The sequence below is a fragment of the Prunus mume genome, linkage group LG2, assembly GCF_029339155.1.
Source record: "Prunus mume cultivar Tortuosa linkage group LG2, ASM2933915v1, whole genome shotgun sequence".
In the NCBI taxonomy this organism is placed as follows: Eukaryota; Viridiplantae; Streptophyta; class Magnoliopsida; order Rosales; family Rosaceae; genus Prunus; species Prunus mume.
This window is the reverse complement of record NC_142699.1, coordinates 46,862,177-46,886,798: the sequence shown is the minus strand read 5'-3', so window position 1 is coordinate 46,886,798 and position 24,622 is coordinate 46,862,177. Positions and strand designations below refer to the sequence as shown.

The window sequence follows — 24,622 nt, the reverse complement described above, 5'->3', positions numbered from 1 at the left end:
GGAAGACCAGAAGGAAGAAGAATTACAGGAGGAAGTGCTAGATTTTACGCCAAAGATCACGGATGACTCTCCGTATGGAAGATCCTTTACAGGAAATAAACTTAGGGACAGAAGAGGATCCAAGACCTACTTTTATTAGCACACTATTGAAAGAACCACTTAAGACTGAGCTCATTGCACTTTTGCAGGAGTTTAGAGATTGTTTTGCTTGGCATTATCATGAAATGCCAGGACTAGACAGGAAATTAGTAGAGCACAAGCTGCCAATCAAAGAGGGTTACCTTCCAATCAAACAGGCCAGAAGAAGAATGTCCATGGACACAGAACTAAAGGTCAAAGAAGAAATAGAAAGGCTGCTCAAGGCATGATTCATCAGGCCAGCCATCTATGCTGATTGGCTAGCTAATATTATACCAGCTGAAGAGAAAACCGGCGGTCAGAATTTGTGTGGACTACAGAAATCTAAATGAAGCTTCTCCCAAGGATAAGTACCCTACGCCAATGGCAGACATGCTAGTAGATGGAGCTGCCCACAACAAGATGCTATCTTTTATGGATGGCAATGCAGGTTACAATCAGATCATGGTAGCAGAAGAAGACATCCACAAGACAGCCTTCATGTGTCCAGGACATATAGGTGCTTTTGAGTACACTGTAATGCCTTTTGGCTTAAGAAATGCAGGAGCCACTTATCAAAGGGCAATGAATTCTGTCTTCCATGATATGATAGGGCATTCTTTGGAAGTTTATATCGATGATGTAGTGATTAAATCCCCAGAGGAGGGAAACCACATGTCAAATCTAAGGAGGGCATTCCTAAGAATGAGGCAACATAAACTGAAGATGAACCCAAAGAAGTGTGTTTTTGGAGTTCAAGCAGGAAATTTCCTAGGATTCTTAGTCCACCAGAGAGGCATAGAAATCCACAAAAACAAAGCAAAGTCCATCATAGAAGCTCAGCCGCCTAGGAACAAGAAAGAATTGCAGAGTCTCTTAGGAAAAATTAATTTTCTAAGGAGATTCATATTTAATTCTATAGAGAAGATCCAGCCTTTCTCCTCTTTGTTAAGATTGAAACAGGAACAAACCTTCAAGTGGGAAGAACAGCACCAACAAGATTTTGAGGAAATCAAGCATTACCTCTCAAATCCACCAGTTCTGTCCCCACCAAAGAGAGGCAGACCACTCAAGCTCTATGTATCTGCATCAGAAGTATCCATTGGGAGTCTGTTGGTTCAAGATAACAAGGAAGGGAAGGAACATGCAGTCTACTACCTGAGCAGAACTCTAACAGAGGTGGAAAGAAAATACTCTGCGATTGAAAAACTTTGCCTAGCCTTGTACTTCACTGCTGTGAAACTCAAACACTACATGCTGCCATACATCATCTACATCATTGCCAAAACAGATCTGATCAAATACATGCTAACAAGACCAATGCTGAGAGGCAGAATTGGAAAATGGACCTTGGCCTTGATAGAATTTGCCTTCAGATATGTTCCTTAGAAAGCTGTCAAAGGACAAGCTGTGGCAGACTTCCTACCAGATCATCCCGGGGAGGAGATTGAAAACATGGACTCTTTGGACATAGCAAATGCTGATCTATTGACCAGAGCTCACACTTGCCTCAACAATCCTATCTATTCGGTTCATCTCACACCTTGGAAGCTGTACTTTGATGGATCAAAAATTGATGTAACTTCTGGGGCAAGAATTGTTTTGGAAGAACCACTTGGAATCGACATCATTACTCTTTCCAATTGGATTTCAGTGCACCAACAACAGGGCAGAATATGAGGCTCTAATCATTGGCTTAGAAATGCTGGTAGAACTAGGAATCCAATCTGTGGAAATCTTAGGAGATTCCATGCTTGTTTTGAAACAAATTGCTTGGGGAATACAAGTGCCTAAGCCCTTCTCTAGCCGTCTACTTGGTGGCAGCTAGGAATCTTCTGACAGAATTCAGAGAAGGTACTTGGGAGCATATCCCAAGGGAAGAAAACTTTGCAGCCAATGAATTGGCTCAGGTAGCAACAGACACACAAATACCTGAAGATTGTGTACAAAGAATCATTAAGATAGGGAAGAAAAGCCTACCATCTGTTCTAACCAGGGGGATGTAAATAGATGTCAATTCTGCCGCAATCACTGAAGATGATTGGAGAAATCCTATCATGACTTACTTACGATATCCAACTCTGCCCTCTGAGAAGAGAGTCAGAATCATGGCTTTGAACTACCTTATGTGGAACGAAGATTTGGTCCGAAAGAGTAAGGATGAGGTGCTTTTAAGGTGCCTCGGAAAGAAAGAATACATGAAAGTCATGGGGGAAACTCATAAAGGAATCTGTGGAGCTCATCAAGGTGGGAGGAAAATGTGCTGGTTAATTAGAAGGTATGGCTACTTCTGTCCAACCATGATGAAAGATTGCATTGACTATTCCAAGGGGTGTGAGTCTTGTCAAAGACACGGCCCAATCCAGCAGGCTCTTTCAGTTCCCATGAATCCAGTGGTAAAGCCATGGCCCTTTAGAGGATGGGCAATGGACCTCATTGGCAAGATCTATCCACCAGCAGCCTAGCAGACTGCTTTATCATTGTTGCCACAGACTATTTCACTAAGTGGGTAGAAGCCAAGCCTGTTAAATCCACTACATCTTAAGAGATCATCACTTTCATAGAAGAATAGATTATACAGAGATTTGGCATCCCAGAATCAATCACAACTGACAGAGGATCTTCTTTCATATCCGGAGAAATGCTGGATATGGCAGAGGCATTCAAATTCAGGCTGCTTCAATCCACTCCCTATTATGCTCAAGCTAACGGGCAGGCAAAATCAAGCAACAAGGTAATCATCAACATTATCAGAGAAATGCTTGAGAAGAATCTAAAGCAGTGGCATGAGAAGTTGTCAGAAACTCTGTGGGTATATAGAACTTCAAAAAGAGAAGCAACTAGCATGACCCCCTATGCATTAACCTATGGTCATGATGCAATTCTGCCTATGGAGATCGCTGTTCAATCCTCGAATTGCTCACCAACATAACTGTATGAGAAAACTACTCTCAAGCCATGCTAGAACTGGAAGAATTGATGCAAGTAGAATTGACACCTCAATAAACTCCTGCAGGAAAGCAAGCTGTGTCAAGGGCTTATAACAAAAGAGTCAAGAACAAGAATTTTGAAGAGGGAGAGATAGTCTGGAAAGCAGTTATGCCCCTTGGAACACATGTGGCTGGTTGTGGAAAATGGTCACCTACATGGGAAGGCCCTTTCATAATCAATCAGATCCTTGGAATGGGGGCATACAGGTTGCAGGATCGAAAAGGGGAAGTTCACGCTGCCCCAATCAATGGCAAATGGTTGAAAAAGTTTTTCCCAACTATGTGGGACTCACAAGCCATACAGACAGATCCCGTGATAGAGAAGGAACAACACCGAAAACTGTTTATTTCAGATTCTATCCAGAATTTATTTCTAATCCAAGTTGTTTACAGTTTATTTCCCTTTTGTTTTTTATCACTTCTGTTTATTTTTTCAAAAGAAATTGAAAACCAAAATTGCAACAAAAATAAACTTTATTTAAAATAAATAGCCATGGGGCCTTCCCCATGGAAAATTGTTCATCATAAAGCAAAAAATAAAAGCATAAATAAACTAACAAAATCAAAATCCTAATTTCTTGAGAGTTTCTTGCAAGTTGGTCTTTTTAATGGAAAGTTCTTTTTGAAGCAACACCCCCTGATGGATTGAAGCCTCTGCAATCTCCGAGGCTGGCCTGGAAGCTACAACCATGCTCGCACAAGGAAGGTAGCCTTAGTCTTGGAGCTCACCCAGCCCCGAGCCTGTTTCTTCACTTCTGCACTCGCCACTGATTTTGAAGCTCTGCAATCTGCTTCTCCAATTTGTCTGCAGTGGCTTTGGCCTTGCAGAACTCAGAGGTTTTGAAGGTGGGCTTGAGATCCTCATAACGGTCATAAAGGTTGAGCACATCCCTTGCCAACCAAGGCTCATTTCAAGTATAGGTTTTGGGGCCATGTTCTGTCTGCGCAGCAAGTCCAGATCCTTCATCACTGGTCAATGGCTTCCTATCCTCATCCAAATCTAGTTCAAGAGGATGACAGATCTTCACCTCTCCATAGCCTCCTCCATTGCCTTGGATTTTGCCTTGCCTACAGGAAAGCTGAGCATCTCCAATCTTTCTAGCTGGGCATCTAAGTCCATAGCTTCAAACTTTGCCAAATCTGGATCAGCAAAGGAGGTCGTGGTAGATGAACCGGAAGGGAATGAATAGGCATTGCCGAGGAAGCATAAGTAAAAAAAGAAATGTAAGAGAAAACCCAAAAATGCAATAAACACTTACAGAACAATTGAAGGCTTCAAGGAGTGGTCATCGCGCTGTAAGGCAGCAGACTTGCACTTCTACCTAGAAAGACAGAATAAGCTTAAGGAAGTAAAACTAGAATGTAATTACGTAAAATAAAGAGCGATTAAGAAGAAAATTACCATCACTTGAGGCAGCCATACCCACGCTCACTACACCTTCGAACTGCAATGTAATTCCGCTTTACAAGCTCGGATGCGATTGCTCTTATTGTTCCCAGCTTGTTGGAACAAAGAGATTGTTCTCACTTATTTTTATAGTTTTGTAAAATGCGCTCGCTTAAGACAAATTTAAATTCCATCAATCATTCTCGCCGTAACAACCTCTTTATATCGAGATAAATTGTTAAAATCCTCACCATCTGAGGCAAGACAATAACTTACTTGGGAGATATTCCTTACCCAAATTCACAATTGTTTGTTTGCAGAAATCAGTAACTTGGGGCGCAAGTTATCCATTCTAAACTAAGTCTGCTAGAATCTTCATTGCTAGTAGTGGAACGCCAGCACACCAAAAAAAACTGACTTGTTGACCAAACCATGGTTCTCAAGGCAGTGGGAAACTTTGCCCTTCCACTACAAGAGTAAACGCAAAACGGGTGAACACTATGATATCTAATTTCTTGGGATTAACCTGATTCTTGTTTCCTTTTTTTTTTTTTTTTTTGGTTTTTGATTGAAATGGTCTTCCAATTATTGCTTGAGTTTCATTTTGGTTCATGAATTAAAATTTTCATTTCAATAGCCCTTCAATTATCTATTTAGTTTCAAAACGATCTCACCGTTAAAGTTTGTTAATATTATCGCTAAATTGAGGATAAAACTATCCATATAAATTAAAATATTAACACTTTAATTAAAAATTAAAGGAAACTATTATTAAAATTAGAAAATAAAAATTGAATCTCACCAGAAATACCTATTGTAGTTGGAGGACCAGTATTCAGGAACAAGGAAGAGATGTTATTCACCACCACCACCACTCTCTCTGTCTCTCTCCCCCCACGAGCCTCCTCTCCCACCAAAAATTTCTCAAGACACCCACTACCTCCTCTCCCAGCTAGATAGATCCCATCACAAAGGGCAGAATTATCAATGAAGAAGAAGGAAATTGGAGAATAAGAAAGGAAGATAGAGCCGACCATGACATCAGTTGGCTGGAAGTAGATGAAGAGGTAATACCCGATCACAAGCCCAATTGAGGTTCCAACTCCAAAATCGCAAAAACCCAAAATCGAACTCAGAATACCCATCTCTAATCTGCCCTTAACATTTCTGTTTCTAGTAGCTGTCCACCAAAGGGTTTTAGAATTTTTCTTATTTAGTTCCTAAGATTGTATTTGATTCATTGAGCTGATGCTGCTACATGGACAGGGACACCTGCGATGTTTCGTCAGAATGCCCCACCTGCTACATGAATTTCTTTTCATTTCTGGAAAATTCAAGAAATGTGCCAACAACTCTTAGAGACTTTAAATCCATGGATTTGTTCCCTCAACAAGCTGGTTTTGGCTCCTCTGTTCCCATAGAAGAGGTTCCGTAGATCCATTTTCTGTAAATTTAAATGCATTGTTGCAGCAAATGATTTTGTTCAGTTTATTGCACATGGACAAGTAGGAAGTTATATATAGCGAGGTCTGTCATAACTTATATGTGAAGTATTTTCTTAGGCTCATTCTGGCTTGTTCATCATGTGTCAGTGTGAAGAAATATTCCCCAGGAGAGCCTCAAAAGGCACAAATGACCATATTCTGTGGCGGACAAGTTATAGTGTTCAACAGAATAATTGACAGAGAGAGGAACTGGGTGAAATAGGAATCGGGGGAGTTGCCGGGATGGACAGACTTTTACGGTAGGACCATTTTGATACCAAATAGAGAGTTGAAAGACTATTTAAATGAAAAATTTAGTTCGTTGACCAAAATGAAACTCAAGCAATAGTTGGGGACCATTTCAATCAAAAACCTTTTTTTTTTTTATAGCCTGATTCTTGTTTCTAACGTAATACATGCACCAGAAGTTAAGTGGTTTGATTAGAAGCAGTTATCCATGTTCTAATCCTCTCTTCTCCCATATGGTTTGTAAAAAAGATCATAATACATGCCAATGTTTAAGATTTTATTATTATTATGATAATTTTGTTTTATGTATTGATTTTTACTTTACTCGAAATGACAAATTTACCCTTATCATTAACGGAAAATTGGATGAAATTCGAGAAACGTAAAGGGCAAGGGTTAAATTGGTTGTTTTAATGAGTTTGAGCTGAATTGGCTGATTTTTAAGTTTGAGGGGTTGAGTTCGATTAGCATGATAATTCATGGGATAGAACTTTACTCCCAATTTTATTAGGTTATATTTGGGTTTTCCTGTTTATAATTTAGTTAAATATTATGGATGTTGGATATTTATTTTGCAATATGCGAATGGGAATGGGAATGTAAGTAGCAGAAAAGAATGCTCAGTTGGCAGGGCCACTTGTGAATGTGAAGCATGAGGATGGTGATGACTGATGAACAATTGCAAGTAGGTGTTACTTTTCCTTCTATTATATTTATATGCTTATATAATTTTATAAATGCTCTCTGCTTAGATGTGTTTGTGGGTGAGAAATGCCCATTGTTCTTCATGTTCAGCCACTCAAAAGGAGTGAGGCTTGGGATCTATTTTGCATGAAAGCTTTCTCTAGCTGTTCAAATAGATTTTACCCACCAGAGCTTTGAACTCAAAGCCAGGGATCTTGCTGGAAAACTCTAGGCATTGTAGCTTTCGGTGCTCTCATGTCAACCAAAAACTGGCTAAGCTTCAATGATTTACCCTACCATCTTAAGCTTGGTTGCATTTTTCCAGGAGATTATTTGATTCGGTGTAAAAACACTTATTCGACTTTGGATAGCAGAGGGGTTTGTGGAACAAGTTAGAGGGGCCAAGGGAGTGTCTTTGGAGCTGTCACATGAGCAAGGACTTCCCTCTCCTTTTACATATTCTTCCCCTTGATTCAGGAACGGAGAGTTTTAGCTGACGAAATTCAAAACTTTGGCACCTGTTAGATTGAATTAGGCTTGTGCGTTTTGAATTGGTCAGTGTTAAGTATCTAACGCAAAATAAATTGGCAACGAGTGGTCGTCCAAGGTTATCCAAGGCTTGAAATTCACTCTCTGAGATTTTATATTCTTGACAACGGTTGGTGGACGTTGTTCTAGCTCCGGTACCTGTTTTCTTGGGTTTTGAACCAAAGTTGATAGAAACTAGAGCCTTAAACACCTTATAACAAGGGGACGGACCCATGGATGCTTGCTATAAAGTAATATAATTGGTTCTTCATTCATATATTTCAGAAATTGTTTGATCAAGTAATCAAAGATAAACATATTTCTACTTTCTCTATATCAGGTAATGGCTAAAACTTTGATATATATGACATCTCACGGAGGTACAACACCTTCTAATTCTTCCGTTGTTGCTGCTGCTGCTATGCTGCACACCGTTTTCAAAAGTTGTGTCAAAATATACCAAAGTTTATTTATGGAAAGATGGCTTAAATGGAGAAGCATTTCAATGTTATCTGGTAAGTAGGTAGAAGATAGGAAATTAGAAATTGTGTGCCTCAACTAAGCAAAGCTTGATTACCTCCTCAACCCGGTGTCCTTCTTTCTCCACCTTGTGGACATGTTACTCTTTCTGATAATTATTTATATGAAAGGATCAGTACTTAATTGCAACAATCATTGATCCCAAATGAGAGAATTGTGTTAATTTACATATCTTGTATTTAGAAAGAGAGAGTGAAAATCTTGAGAACATGTAGTCATATGGAAGATGTACAGAGTAAACACTCACCCACTACTTTATGTTTGTGGCTCATCCGTTAGACTGAGTGAGGATAACGGTTTTGAAAGGATCTCCACAGGATCAGCCTCACGGGAACTGCTCGAATCTACTGCAGATCTCATCGGAACAACTTTGTCTCTATACCAATTGAGAAACAATGGATGGATGATTCAAGCCATGTTTATGGAAACCTCTTAATCAGCACAAATGTGCTGTTCTATTCTATACAACTTAACTTTTGCTAAATTTCTATATGTACACAATGAATAAATTCACAAGAAAAATTAAAAGTGAGTGCATACGTACCCCTCAACACATCTGAGCTGGCAGAGGTTCATCTTATCAGCTGTATAACTACGAAATATGATCTGAAGCCGCTCCGCAAATTCGGAAGTATCGAAACTGGAAGAACATCCCAAATCTTCATAACCTGGACGTAATCTGAGTTCTCTTCAAGAACATCTACAGACCAAATGAGATTCAGCTGCCCTTTCACTTTATACTTCTCTAACAGCTGACCACAAGTCCCCCCATGAATTATAACTCTTTTATCCTTGCAAGTTTGGCGCCAGCCGTCAGAGAGCTTTGTTAATAAGGAAACCACTTCTCCACGGATGTCAGTGTCTTTAATCGTTTCCATGGAATTCTGAAATTTTTGGGTGAAATAAACCTATACAGGAAGAAGATTGATTAATGCTGATACTAATACACGAAGAATAAATGCTGCAAAACACAGAATCTAAACGCAGAACGAATTTGCCTTTAAAAAGGCATGTTCCCCTATTCAGCTCTCCCTGGATAATTTATACATGTAACAGAGGAGATTTGTGAAGTCTATAAAGCCTTGATAATTTAGGTGCCATGTAGAACTTGAACGAAAGGGAAATGTGGCAGCATACCTTCCATTTGGCGTTTTTGAACAGCAGAGAATCAGCATTAAGTAGAATGTGTAGTTGGCCAAGCTCCATGAGGGCTGCTGCAATGGCCTGAGCTAAGTCCTTGTCCTCATGAGCATTATAGAAACATTTGCGTTTCTTTGCATCAAGAATTAGCTTCTTCCAAATAGAGTTACTGCTGATCAAAGTTGCTTCGTTCCCCAAAATCCAAAGACAGTACCTAACAGACATAAAACAATTGATGAAGTTCATCAAAAACCATCAAAAATTCAGAAACTAGATCCAAGCTGCTGCATGTAAAACCCCTAATATGACAGAAGTACCTTGCACGCGTTAGCATAACGTTTGCTCTTTGAAGATTGGAGACGAAACCTACAGATCCTTTCTCGTTACATCTGACAGTGGAGATAATTATCACATCATCTTCACCACCTTGAAAGCCGTCAACAGTTCGCACACTTACAGAGAAGTCAGTGCCAGAAACTTCACTGTATTCTCCGACTCTCTCTTGAATTGCGTTAACTTGAGCTTTGTAAGGTGATATTACCCCAACACTAACCTTCTTCTTTGTTCGAGTAAATTCTGTGGTCCATTAAAAAAAAAAGTTACAAAAAAGCTAAGAACATCTACACTAGCTTACAGCAAAACTTACCTCTGTAAAGGCTTGCCACAATCTCACAGACCACAGCAACCTCAACCATATTTTTTGGACTATGCCAGCGATCGAATTCTTCTTTTCCATTGACTATATCTATAAAGGAGTAGGATCCATACATTTTTCCTGAAAGAAAAGACCTCTCATAGCTTCTTTGCTTGACATTTGGACCATCTGATATCCGGTTCTTGTAAAACTCCCCTTTCGGGAATAAGCCGATTGATGGATGCATTCTGTACTGGACATTGAGAAGGTGCTTCTTATGTCCCAACTGTACAAGTCTTCCGAACAAACTTCTTCCAAAACCAGCCTTCTCAGAAATCTGAAAGTTGCATTGTTCAAAATTCACATAAACATAAAAGCTTTTCAAAATTTGAAAACTAAACAGCACAAGGGACAAAATGATACCTTGCTTTTAACCATAGCAGGGAGTTGCTTCTCATCTCCTACGAGAATAGCATGGCGAAGACCCGGTAGTTGCAAAGGAATTGCTGATTCACATTCTTTAAGCTGAGCAGCTTCATCAATCACTAACAAATCCAGGGGTGTCTTATTCTCTGTCTGCAATTTAGCAGCGCTTGACACGGTGCAAAATATTAAGGAAGCATTTGCCAAGCAGAATATCTTTATTTTCTCCAAAATTTTCAAATTAGGAACACAAAATTTACGAAGAGACCTCAGTTTACGAAGAAAATCTTTTAGAACTAATTGTGACCTCTCATTAGCAAAACCAACCTCACGCAGTAAAGATTTAAGAGAATTGAGCAAATCCAGAGCTCCAATCATGTCAGTCACAACCTCTAATGAAATGCAAGAAGTTGGTAAGTGAGTGTACAAATTTACCATGCAAAACTCTACATGCTCACCAACTGAATTAAGTTTTTCCTTCACAAACTCCTCAAAGGTCTGAAAATCATTCTGATCATCCCTTGTTGAGTACTTTTCCTGTGGATCCTCAAGCAAACCTATCATTGACTCCAACCAATGTTTCCATCCAGTCCCAGGGTTAAAACACTGGGCCAGAATTTCAATACGATAATCAAGAAATACCTCAACAAGGTCATCATAATTATCGATCTTCATTCGCTCCCCTTCCCAAATAGAATTATATCTCCAAGTCCATACTTTCCATAATCAAGAGACTGATTAATCAATCCCAGGAGTCTCGCTGTCACTTCTAACACGGCGACATTTGTTGGAGCACATGTTAGTGTTCTGCACTTCAACTTCAAGAGGGCAAAGAGTGACATAGCAACTGTCTTGGTTTTTCCAGTCCCCGGAGGACCCCATATTAGTTTGATGGTATTTTGGTGCGTACATTTACTCAAATTGATACAGTTTAAAACTGCAGCTTCTTGGGAATCATTTAGATCAGAGCCCATTGAGGGCCATCTATTTGAAAGGGCAGCAGAGCATTTTTCCTTAGAAAAGCAAATTGAACAAGAATTCCCACCCTGTAAGAAAGAAACATAAATGCGTTGTTTGGAGCTTTGCGAATCAAGCAACTAAACATATCAAACAATGCACTAAGAGTAGATCATCCTTATTCTGAAAACACAGAACAAGGCCTAATTAATGTGCAGGCATAATGTTAAAGAAAAGAAGGAGTCTAGAGAAAAAAATTACCTGTGATGACTTGGGTTGCACTTGCAGCACATTCTTAATTATATTTGTGTTTGCCTTTTCTGAGATCAAAGCTTTCCATATGCGAACATTTGTTGTCATGTTGATCAGATAGACAGCAAAAAGTTTTCCTCCTCCTCCTCTACTTATAGGCTTTGATGAGCGTATAAAGAGCCTATTATCTCCGCCTGGATGAACATACGCAATGAGATATGAATCTCTCAGCCTGTTCAAATGATCACTGCTTGTTGTTCTAATATCAGTCAAGGCAATAAGATCTCCATGCTGCGGCTCATAATTTTTGGCTTCTCCACTACCCCTTATTATAATAACATAAGAAAAGTCCTTGGCATTTTTATGACCCTTAGGTTTAACAGCCAGAATTTCACAAGTAGGTGCCTGTGGCAGAGTCTCCATGCTTGAGAGTAAATCAGCATGTGTTTCCTCAACAAGCGAAGGAATGAACGTTTTCATGTAACTCGTCACGGTCGAAAATGTATCAGGAATTTTCGTCACCTGTAGTAATTACAATTTACAAACATCAAAGCAAAATTGACAAGCATGCATAACTCATCACATTGTAATTACTACATGACGAGATACGAAGAAGAGCAGACAAACCTGGTTTTTGTATAGATTTCTGTTGAGAACATCCTCCATAGACCAAGAGAAGACCAAATTGATTAAGCCACTGCCAGCAACTCCCTTCTTTTCCACACTAGTCTCTTGATGATCCATAGCTGCTTACTGATTTTCTGATATTCGCAATGAATTCTTTGTAAGTGGAAGCTCAAGTCAATTGCTTAGCACCGAAGCAGAGCAGAGCAGCGGAAGAGACCTTCCCACCAGCTGCATTTCATGTTTTCTTTTGCTTTGCAATAACAAATTGATACCCAAGTACTTTTGCAATGAATAAAGGGCTAAGCTAAGTATAAAGTAACAACTTGTAAGAATTAAACATTCATGTTAAAATAGAAAAAATGGAAGGAATATAAGAGTGGTCTCGGTTCATAACATAAAGTTTAGACTATTGCTTGAATTAAAAAAAGAAATAAAGATTATAAAAATTACTTTCTTTTATAGGAAGAAAACAAACGGGTACAAGAACATTGGAAGTGCCCTTTCTTTTTATAAAGTGACAGATATTTATTTTTTATTTTTATTTTTTTATAAATTTTTTTATTTTTATAATGGTTAAGGGACGATTCAATAAAAGCCCCACGGCAGAGGCCCAAAGGGGAGCCAAAACCCACCAACAAAACAGACATGTCAACATAGAAATACCATAATCCAACAAGGACAATGGAGCAAGGAACAGACCAAAGCAAGTCTAAGGACAAAGATGGGGGTTAAGGCCAAGGAATGAGTGATAAATCAAAATTCACTCCAGAAAAGTAATTAGAAGAAAACGAAGATGAAAAATATAAGCCAAAGGATGTTTTTCAATTCATACACAAGCCAGAGTCCATTGTCCTACCTTTATTCAATACAAATTTGTATCTAATGCGAACAGAATTCAATGGATTGTAATTAATCTGTAATTCAGAAGAGTCGGCGATATAACAGCCATAACCGTGTTCATATAAATGCAAATTTGTATTTTAAACTATTTATATGTAAGGAAAAATAAGGACATCCTTACTATAGAAAGTCTATATGTACGCATCACTGTCAATTCCTTCTATTTGTTGGGGGTAATTATAAAGAAAAATGTTTGACTTAGTTCATAAATAAAATGCTGGAATAATGCTCAAATTCAAGATATTGAATTAGTGTGGTTAATTTTCCATTGTTGCCATTATTGGTCATCCTTCTGATGCCATATTTTTTTTTTTGGATCTTCTTATCCACAGTGTAGGGGTTCAAAGTTGGGATCTCTTTTAACACTCGGAAGAGAATTATGCTGATCGTAATGGTTTTGAAATCAATAGTGATGAATATAGATCTATTTACTAATCTCAACAAGTGAATTTAAAAGTGCAAAAAGTGAAGTTTCATGTAATGCAATGGTTCATACTAAGTATTTTAAATATACAAATTTATAAATAAACCCAATCCTAAACATGTATTTATAAAAAACTCAAACACTATTTAAACATAGAAACACACCCAAAATGAACTCCAAAGTCAACAATTGTATATTTTTTGGGTGTGTTTATAAATGGGTTTTGAGTGTGTGTAATAATGGGGTTTGGGTGTGTTTATAAAGTGTTTTGGGTGTTGAGTTTTTTTATAATTTCAGCTCCCATTTTGGGTGTTTTAGTGAAACTCCCTTTTAAATATGAGATAGTTTCGTATGATATCTAATTTCTTGGAATTAACCTGATTCTTGTTTATTTTTTTTCTTCTTTTTTTGGGTTTTTTGATTGAAATGGTCTTCCAATTATTGCTCAAGTTTCATTTTGGTTCATGAACTAAAATTTTCATTTCAATAGCCCTTCAACTTTCTATTTAGTATCAAAACGGTCTCACCGTTAAAGTTTGTTAATATTATTGCTAAATTGAGAGTAAAACTGCCCATATAAATTAAAATATTAATACATTAATATATATATATATATATAAAGCAAAAGGTAGAGAATGATGAAACATTCAAAATATCAGAAAATGCCATTGGTTGATCAAAATATTAAGAATTAAAATTATTAATTAAATGAGGATAATATGGTAAATTCATATTTTTATATTAAAAAAATTAAAAGAAAAAGAAAAATCAGATAATGAATCTTATTTTTATGGAACACAACAACCAAATATCTTTTTTAATTCTAAAATAAATTTAAATTTTTTTTAAAAAAAAGCCTTTCACAATCATGAAAGCGCTGATAGAGGTCGCTTGTCCGCTTTGCGTTTACTCGTGATGGAAGGGCAAAGTTCCCAACGCTTTGAGAATCATAAATCGGTCGACAAGCTAGCAATAAAAATTCTAGCAGACTTAGTTTAGAGTAGATAACTTGCGCCTAAGTTACTGATTTCTGCAAACAAACGATTGAATTTGGGTGAGGAATATCTCCCAAGTAAGTTCTTTTCTTGCCTCAGACGGGTGAGGACTTTAACAATTTATCTCAAGATAAACAGCTGTTCTGCTAATGGTTGATGGAATTTAAACTGCTTTTAGGCGTAATGATGGAATTTAAACTGTTTTTAGGCAGAACTGCCTTTTACAAAACTATGACAATAAATACTCATGCTAGAGAGATGAAGATACAATTGGAACTCCATTTCTGCCTGGATGGGAGGCTCTGCTCAGGACTGGAAATATCCGGCCGGATCGGAACTCGCCCGGCTGGATCGAAATGTCCGGCTGGATCTGGAATGTTGACAACTCTGATTGCTAAGTTTCAACTTTAAATCGATACCAAAGGTTGATTCTGGCAGAGCTTCAATGTACTTTAAGCTTTTGTGAAGCTCGAGTGGCGTAATCGCGCTTCTTGGCGTATGGTCGTTCGAGGACTTCAGTGGGCTAGAGACTGCACTGTGAAATTTGAATGACTTATTTTCTAAGTCTGAACCTTGGGAATTCTAATCTAAAGCTGGTTTTCACTTGGAATTCAAGTGAGCTTCTGGTTGAGTTGTTTGTTTGTGTCTTGGCTCAATGAGCTTTGGTTGCTTCAGTGTTTTGAAGTCATTTTGAGTTTTTGTTTTTGATTGATTTTTTGGTTTTTTGAGTGTCCTCTACCCTGTTCACTCCTTCTTGTATTTATAGAAAAACTGTTTCTTCTCTGGAGTAGGGTGATTGTGTTTTTTATTGGGCGGCAAAGATATTTTCCCCCCTTTTCCTCTTCTTCTTCAATTCGCAGATAGGCTCTCGATAGGTGATCACTTCTGTTTTCAGCTGCCCCTTGTGATATTTTATCCGTGATGGTTAGTTTGATTCTTTTCCGGATAGCTCCTCGCTTTCTGCTTATCCCTATCTCGAGATTGTAACTTGCTTATCTATCTTGGGAGAATTACCTTCTCTGTAAAGACAGGAAAAATCTCTGTATATACATATATAAGGGGGATTTAATCTTCAGATTCTTCTTGATGTCACGAACCCTTCAATCACTCCTTCTATGGCGATTGCCATTGTCGACTTTTTCATCCCAGAGGTTGCCATTGCTGACTTTTTATCCTGCAGGCTGCCATTGTCGACTTTTATCCCAGAGGCTGCCATGTGGGATTGTTCCCTCTTCCTGTCCTGACTCCTCTTCTTATTATGTTGGGCCTGTGAGGCCTAAATCACCTTGCTTGTTCGATGGGCCTTGGGCTGGATGTATCAATTTTTGGCCCAAACAATGCCCCTTAAGTTTGAATCGTTTTGGAACGGTTTCAGACTTAAATGACATGGCCATTAAATTGGCGCGAGGTAAATTCTCCCGTTAACTAAAAATGTAAGTAGAAGTACAATAAATGGACAAACTCAAAGATGTATAGAAACAAAAGACAAACTTTAAAGATGTAGAAACAAAGGACAAACTTTAAAGATGTATGGAAGTACAACAAAAAAGGGACAAACTTAAAAGACGGAAGTAGAAACAAGGGTAATTTTGAAAGGAACCAAAAGATTTCTAGTGTAATCTTGTGTCTATCCCGGGGTCTGTTTGTACAGCCTGCGCATCCCACATGGTTGGATAAAACTTTTTTAACTATTTGCCATTGATTGGGGCCGTATGAACTTCTCCATCCCTATCCTGCAACCTGTATGCCCCCATTCCGAGGATCTGATTGATTATGAAAGGGCCTTCCCATGTAGGCGACCATTTTCCATAACCAGCCACATGGGTTCCGAGGGGCAGAACTGCCTTCCAGACTATCTCCCCTTCTTCAAAACTCTTGTCCCGACTCTCTTGTTGTAGGCCCTTGATACACCTCGCTTTCCCGCCAGGAGTTTGTTGAGAGTGTCAATTTCGCTGCATCTAATCCCTCCAGCCAGCAGCATGGCACGGGAGTAGTTTTCTCCTACTAAGTCATGTTGGTGAGCAATTCTGTGGGACTGAACAGCTATCTCCATAGGCAGAATTGCATCATGACCGTAGGTTAATGCATAGGAGTCATGCCATCGCTTCTCTTTTGAAGTTCTATATGCCCACAGAGTTTCTGACAGCTTCTCATGCCATTGTTTCGGATTCTTCTCAAGCATTTTCCTGATAATGTTGATGATCACTTTGTTGCTTGATTCTGCCTGTCCATTGGCTTGGGCATAATAAGGAGTGGATTGGAGCACTGAATTTGAATGCCTCTGCCATGTCCAGCATTTCTCCGGATATGAAGGAGGATCCTCTATCAGTTGTGATTGATTCTGGGATGCCAAATCTTTGGATAATCTGCTCTTCTATGAAAGTGATGATCTCTTGAGATGTAGTAGATTTAACAGCCTTGGCTTCCACCCACTTAGTGAAATAGTCTGTGGCAACAATGATAAAGCAGTCTGCTGGCTTGGCTGGATAGATCTTACCAATGAGATCCATTGCCCATCCTCTAAAGGGCCATGGTTTTACCACTGGATTCATGGGAACTGATGGAGCCTGCTGGACTGGACCGTGTCTTTGACAAGATTCACACCCCTTGGAATAGTTAATGCAATCTTTCATCATGGTTGGCCAGAAGTAGCCATATCTCCTAATTAACCAGCACATTTTTCTCCCACCTTGATGTGCTCCATAGATTCCTTCATGGGTTTCCCCCATAACTTTCATGTATTCTTCCTTTCCGAGGCACCTTAAAAGCACCTCATCCTTGCTCTTTCGGACCAAATCTTCATTCCACATAAGGTAGTTTAAAGCCATGATTCTGACTCTTTCTCAGAGGGCAAAGTTGGATATCGTAGATAGGTCATGATAGGATTTCTCCAATCATCTTCAGTGATTGTGGCATGTAATTGACATCTATCTCCATCCCTCTGCTCAGCAGATGGTAGGCTTTTCTTTCCTACCCTGATGATTCTTTGTACACAGTCTTGGGGCATTTGTACACCTGTTGCCACCTGGGCCAATTCATTGGCCGCAAAATTTTCTTCCTTTGGGATATGTTCCCAAGTGGCTTCTCTGAATTCTGTCAGAAGATTCCTAGCTGCCACCAAGTAGACAGCCAAAGAAGGGCTTAGGCACTTGTATTCTCCAGCAATTTGTTTCAAAACTAGCATGGAATCTCCCAGAATTTCCACAGATTGGATTCCTAGTTCTACCAGTATTTCTAAGCCAATGATTAAGGCCTCATATTCTGCCCTGTTGTTGGTGCATTGGAAATCCAATTGGAAAGAGTAGCGTGTCGATTCCAAGTGGTTCTTCCAAGACAATTCCTGCCCCTGAAGTTATATCAGTTTTTGATCCATCAAAGTATAACTTCCAAGGTGCAAGATGAACTGAGTAGATAGGATTGTTGAGGCAGGTGTGAGCTCTGGTCAATAGATCTGCATTTGCTATGTCTAAAGAGTCCATATTTTCAATCTCCTCTCCGGGATGATCTGCTAGGAAGTGCCACAGCTTGTCCTTTGACGGCTTTCTGAGGAACATATCCAAGGCAAATTTTGTCAAGGCCAAGGTCCATTTTCCACTGCCTCTTAGCATTGGTCTTGTTAGCATGTATTTGATCAGATCTGTTTGGCAATGATATAGATGGTGTATGGCAAGCATGTAATATCCGAGCTTTACAGATGAAGTACAAGGCTAGGCAAAGTCTTTCAATTGCAGAATATTTTCCTTCCATACATCGGAGTTCGCTTAGGTAATAAACCGCTGTTCCTTTCCTTCCTTGTTATCCTGAACCAATAAACTTCCAATGGATACTTCTGATGCGTATATATAGAGCTTGAGTGGTCCTCTCCTTGGTGGGGACAGAATCGGTGGATTTGAGAGGTAATGCTTGATTTCCTCAAAAGCTTGTTGGTGCTGTTCTTCCCACTTAAAGGTTTGTTCTGTTTAATCTTAACAAAGAAGAGAAAGGCTGGATCTTTCCTGCAGAATTGGATATAAATCTCCTCAAAAAATTAATTTTTCCTAAGAGACTTTGCAACTCCTTCTTGTTCCTAGGTGACAAAGCTTCCATGATGGATCTTGCTTTGTTTTTGTCGATCTCTATGCCTCTTTGGTGGACCAAGAATCCTAGGAAATTTCCCGCTTGAACTCCAAAAACGCATTTCTTTGGGTTCATTTTCAGTTTATGTTGCCTCATTCTTAGGAATGCTCTTCTTAGATCTGTCATGTGGTTTCCCTCCTCTGGTGATTTAATCACAACATCATCAATATAAACTTCCAGGGAATGTCCAATCATATCGTGGAAAACAGAATTCATTGCCCTTTGATAGGTAGCCCCTGCATTTCTCAAGCCAAAAGGCATTACAGTTGTATTCAAAAGCACCTATATGCCCTGGACACATGAAGGCTGTCTTGTGGATATCTTCTTCTGCCATCATGATCTGATTGTAACTCGTGATTGCCATCCATAAAAGATAGCATCTGGTTGTGGGCAGCTCCATCTACTAGCATGTCCGCCATTGGCATAGGGTACTCATCCTTGGGAGAGGCTTCATTTAGGTTTCGTAATCCACGCAGATTCTGACCGCCTTTTTCCTTTTTAGAACCGGTACAATGTTAGCTAGCCAATCGATAGATGGCAGGCCTTCGATGAATCTGCCTTGAGCAGCCTTTCTATTTCTTCTTTGACTTTCGATTCTGTGTCTATGAACATCCTTCTTCCGCCTCGCTTGACCGGTAGGTATCCTCTTTGATTGGCAGCTTGTGTTCTACCAATTCCCTGTCTAATCCTCGGCATCTCATGATAATGCCAAGCAAAACAATCTTTGAACTCTTGCGTATGCAACGAGTTCCTTCTTAAGTGGCTCTTTCAATAGTGCGCGATAACGGTAGGCCTTAGATCCTCCTGCTCCTAAGTTTATTTCCGCAAAGGATCTTCTACCTCTGCGAGAATCATCCAAAGGCGGCTGGTGCAAAATCTAGCACTTCCTCCTGTAGTTCTTCTTCCTCCTGGCTTTCCGTGCTTTCATGAGTGAATTCTGCCATATTGATGGCTGAATTCGCTCAAAAACTTTCTTTCCTCCCAGATATCAACAATCTTTTGTAATGGACCGGATTGTTGCAGCTCGATCCTTTTCTTGTTGATTGGGACTAGACATTAGTGCTATGGAAATTTAGAACAAAAGGTCTGTTCCAATCCTCCAAGGAATTGGTTAGACCTTCTTCAATGAGCCTCTGGGCCGTGACACCATGGGGGCGGCCGTTCTGGTTGACTCCAAAGAAGGTGAAAGGACCAAGGTCATCATGATAATACCTTGCCTCACAACACATGGTAGAAGGTAGAAATGGCCGTGGATCGGCCTCTATTATCTCCATGTAGCCTTCTTCATTCCATAAAGCTAACTGTTGATGAAGAGTGGAAGGAACACATAGACTCTGGTGAATCCAGTCTCTGCCAAGTAATGCATTGTAAGTGGTAGAGGTAGTTTCTACCACAAAGAATGCAACCTTCAGCTTCTTGCTTCCTACTACAACATCCACATCTAGGATCCCAAGAGTTTTGGTGATGCCTCCTGCGAAATTGGTGACGGTCAAAGGGTTGGAATTAAGTCCTTTCGCTCGCCCATTTTACTCGATTCTGTGAGGCGAAGGTTGATGGCTGCACCTCCATCTACCATAGTTTTGGGAATAGAAACACCCCCAAAGTTTGCTGTTATAAACAAGGGTCTGAGGTGGTTTGCCATTTCTTTGGTTGGTTTGGAGAAGCAAAGCGATCTGTAGCCAACTTGTGGTTGTTCCTTCCTAGGACTGCTCGCTTGCTTCCGCCCCTCTTCGCCAACCTGCACTCAAAACTTTCTTGGGAAAATACGTCTCCATCCAGAGTGCTCTCTGTCCTTCTCTGCCCAGAACTTTTCTGCGAATGAACACCATATTGATGCCTAGGTCCGCACTTAACAAGTCTTCCACCTCGCACAAGGCCTCGGTTTCCTACATCCAATTCCTCCGTCATAATCCATCTGCTCCCTCATACTCCTCCGTCCATTCTCCTAGTTCTTCATGCCCGAGGAGCGATTCGTCATCCGCAGATGGTTCATAATCCAGCTGCTCCTCTTCATACTCCTCAACCCACTACTTGCCCTTCTTCCGGAATAGGATCGGTTTTTTCCTCTGGTCGGGGAGTTTTAAGTAGATTTTCTGAGGCGGAGGCAGAATGGATAGAAGGTTTCTTCGAGGATTCTGCTCTTTCCAACTTCGTGGTTGAGAGATTGCTTGTTCATGTATGGGGAAATATTTCAGCTCTTTCCCTTTTTGGGCGAATTGGCCTCTGAAGCACTGCGCTTTTCGTTATTGAGGAATGTGCGTACTATCTCTGAACCCTCCTCCTTTGGGTTCTAGTCGGCCCATTGTTAGTCTGCCACTTTTCCCGACAGAATACCACCGCCTTCAATGATGGCTGCCAAAGTTTATCACAGGCAACCTTATTGATTTTTCTTCCTTGGGCCTTAGTCATTCTTCTCTGGATTGGACAGGCCTAGGGTAGTTTCTGATGCCTGGCCTTATCCGGGATGTGGTTCCAATCCGGTCAAAAACACTTGGAGTGGCAGATCTGCTTTTCCAGGTTACCTCCACCCTCACACTTGCACTGCTGAGCACTATTCCGTGAAATGGTTGCTTTTGGTCTTTCCATAGTCTCTTTTGAAACTATTCGCTTCTACCGAGTCACCTCTGTGTTTCATCCCTCTTTCGCTCGCCAATTTAGGTTGACCATATTAATTTGTGGCAGGGAAAAGGATCTGTGGTGACGGATGTAGGCTTTTCTGCTAGCTTCAGCCTTCCTGCTGTTATTCCTTCCTGTATAACATCTCTGAAAACAACACAACTATTGGTAGAATGATTCCAAGAATTGTGCCATCTGCAATACTGTCTGCCCTTGAGTTCTTCTGGTTTGGGCATTCTGTGAGGCATCTCTATTGCTTTCTGTAGCAACATTTCATCAAACAAAGCATCTACTTTGGTCAGATCGAAAGAATACACCTTGTTCTGCATGGGTTTGTTTGGAACGAACCCTCCTGTGAATAGGTGGCGGCTTTTGATCCCTTGGAGGCTTTGTAAGGGTTTTACAACTGATGGGATGCTTTAATTTTGCCATTTCCGCAACAGCAACCTCTCTCTCCTCCGATTCCTCTGCATCTTCTTCTGACTCCACTTCAATCATATGTATTGAGGAAGAAGGGGATTTGTAATACGTGCCTTTGGAAGAGTTTCTCCTCTGCTGTTCCTCTCTGAGCAATTCCTCGTACTTGGTCGCTTTATGCCGCTTCTGCAGATCTCCAAACAACATCCCATCAAATCTTTTCCTCAAAGAAATTTTGAGGGCAGCCTGAGCCATTTGGATGAAGTGTCTTTCTTCGATGGGGATTCGGCACTTCATTTTGAGCTTCCTGAACTGCTTATAAAATCTTGGGCAGGTTCATCTTCACTGCTTGAGAGCGAAGGTCACCGATGGTGACTTCGGTCTGAATCTCTGTAATAGTAGTCATGGAAGACGCTCTCCATTTGCTCCCAAGTCTGAATAGAATTTGCTGGCAGGTTAGTGTACCAAGTGAAAGCTTGTCCAGAGAGAGAGTTCCCAAAAAGTCTTAGCTTTAACAGTGGGTTATTCTCTATGGCTATGCATTGGGTGGAAAATCTGCCTACATGCTCAACTGATGAAGCATGAGGATCCTCTCCGTTGAATAAAGTGAAGTTTGGTACTTTAAAACCTGGGGACAAGGGTATTTGATCGATGTAAGGTGGATATGGCTTCCTATAGGTGGGCCTTTCCCCTCCTGGCTTCAGCTCCATCATTTCCCTGATCATCCTCTGCAATGCCCCCGTCATTTAGAGCATTGACGGGAGGAGGTTTTGTCCTGATCCAGTTTGAGCAAATCGTGGTTCTGCTCGAGTAAATCGTGGTTCTCGCCTATATGGTCTAGGCGAACTTCTTCCCTGTGCTCCTCCGCTCTTCCAGCCTGGGTGGTTCCTCCGGTTTGCCCCTGCTGTTTACATGCGTTATTGGCATAAGGATAATTTCCCCCTCGCCTCTCCTTCCTCTTGCGGTGGAGGAAATGGATTGGGGTCCATCCTTCCGGCATGTAGGGTAATATTGCTGCTGTTGCATTTCCATAGGGAGATCTTGTGGGGCCGCTTGCTGCGGAACAAGTGCGGTTCGGCTGATTCTGCGGGACTTGTCTGGCGCAAGAGCTCGGCCGTATTGGGGCCATACGTTCTTGGCCAGAACAACCACTTCTGTGTCGGCTGGATTTCTCCCGTTACGTATCCGGCTACACGTGCATCGAGAGGATTCTCTTGACATGACCATGCCAATCCTGGTGGGGACCATAGGGAAGGTCTAGTTGCTGGACCACCTCATTAGGATTGGGAATTCTGCCATGGCAGCCTCCCGATCCTTCCTGAATTGCCTGTTGACCTGCCATTGCATCATGGCTGTCATATTATCTAGGGTCTCTTGGCTCCTTTGTGTTGTGACCTCTTGTCGTAACACGAGTCCTATCAGACGTTCATCCTTCCGAGGGCAGTCCTGGGCCTCCTGCTTCTGTCTTTGCCATGTCTTGAATGCCGGGCATCACTTTCCTCGATTCAATCCTTCCCGAGGCCACTTGGTTTATTTCCATGTCGTGGTGTGGGTTCGGCTAGAGCTTCCAGTATTCATGGACCGTGGTAAAGAACAATGTATACTTGAGAAGTCCCACTGGGCGTGCCAAATTGTTTGCCCGTTTTGCGTTTACTCCTGTGATGGAAGGGCAAAGTTCCCACCGCCTTGAGAACCATAAACCGTCGACAAGTCGCCTTTCTTTGGTGTGCGAGCGTGCCATCGCTAGCAATAAAAATTCTAGCAGACTTAGTTTAGAGTAGATAACTTGCGCCCAAGTTCTTGATTTACAAACAAGCGATTGTGAATTTGGGTGAGGAATATCTTCCAAGTAAGTTCTTTTCTTGCCTCGACGGGTGAGGACTTTAACAATTTATCTCAAGATAAGCAGTTTCGCGAGAATGGTTGATGGAATTTAAAGCTTTTAGCGAGCGATGGAATTTAAATGCATTTAAGCGAATCGCTTTTACAAAACTATGACAATAAATACTCATGCTAGAGAGATGAAGATACAATTGGAACTCCATTTCTGCTGGATGGGAGGCTCATTCTAGGGGATGAAATGTCCGGCCGATCGAAGCCCGGCTGATCAGAAATTTGTAAATGTCCGGCTGGAATGTTGACAACTCGATTGCTAAGTTTCAACTTTAAATCGATACCAAAGGTTGATTCTGGCAGAGCTTCAATGTACTTTAAGTTTTGTGAAGCTTACGAGTGGGTGAATCGGCTTCTTGGCGAAGTGGTTCTCGAGGACTTGATGGGCTAGAGGCTGTGAAATTTGAATGACTTATTTTCTAAGTCTGAACCTTGGGAATTCTAATCTAAAGTGGTTTTCACTTGGAATTCAAGTGAGCTTCTGGTTGAGTTGTTTGTTTGTGTCTTGGCTCAATGAGCTTTGGTTGTTCAGTGTTTTGAAGTCATTTTGAGTTTTTGTTTTGATTGATTTTTGGTTTTTGAGTGTCCTCTACCCTGCTCACTCCTTCTTGTATTTATAGAAAAACTGCTTTCTTCTCTGAGTAGGGTGATTGTGTTTTTATTAGGCAAAGATATTTTCCCCATTTTCCTCTTCTTCTTCAATTCTGGCAGATAGGCTCTCGGATAGGTGATCACTTTCCGTTTTCACCGCCTTGTGATATTTTACCCGTGATGGTTAGTTTGATTCTTTTCTGGACAGACTCCGCTTTCCGCTTATCCTCTCGAGATTGTAATTGCTTATCTATCTTGGGAGAATTACCTTCTCAGTAAAGACAGGGAAAAATCTCTATATACATATATAAGGGGATTTAATCTTGATTCTTCTTGATGTCACGAACCCTTCAGTCACTCCTTCTATGGCGATTGCCATTGACTTTTTCATCCTGCAGGCCATTCTTGACTTTTTATCCCGAATGCCATGTGGGATTGTTCCTCTTACAGTGCTCCTTTTCTTATTATATTGGCCTATGAGGCTAAATCACCTTTGTTTGCTTGATGGCCTTGGATGTATCGATTTTTACCAAACAGAGGCTAGTTAAAAATTAAAGGAAACTATTATTAAAATTAGAAAATTAAAATTAAAAATTAAAAATTGAATCTCACCAGAAATACCTATAGTGGTTGGAGGACCAGGATTCAGGAACAAGGA

At 40.5% G+C, this 24,622-nt stretch overlaps 1 protein-coding gene and 1 long non-coding RNA gene across 2 annotated transcripts; one reads left to right on the top strand and one right to left on the bottom strand.

The window, feature by feature from the left end:
• Positions 1-5,278: 5,278 nt before the first annotated feature.
• LOC148920569 (uncharacterized) lies at positions 5,279-7,718 on the top strand. The gene is made up of 3 exons (XR_016124354.1): positions 5,279-5,561; positions 5,761-6,912; positions 7,237-7,718. It is a non-coding gene; the product is annotated as an uncharacterized LOC148920569 (long non-coding RNA).
• Positions 7,687-12,326, bottom strand: LOC148920568 (putative helicase MAGATAMA 3). Its single transcript, XM_089046625.1, is given in 11 exon segments — positions 7,687-8,067; positions 8,227-8,355; positions 8,524-8,599; positions 8,602-8,887; positions 9,117-9,333; positions 9,437-9,695; positions 9,766-10,090; positions 10,177-10,859; positions 10,862-11,222; positions 11,395-11,907; positions 12,013-12,326. Coding segments are annotated over 10 exon segments (2,958 nt in total). The 5' UTR covers positions 12,130-12,326; the 3' UTR covers positions 7,687-8,067; positions 8,227-8,234.
• Positions 12,327-24,622: the final 12,296 nt, after the last annotated feature.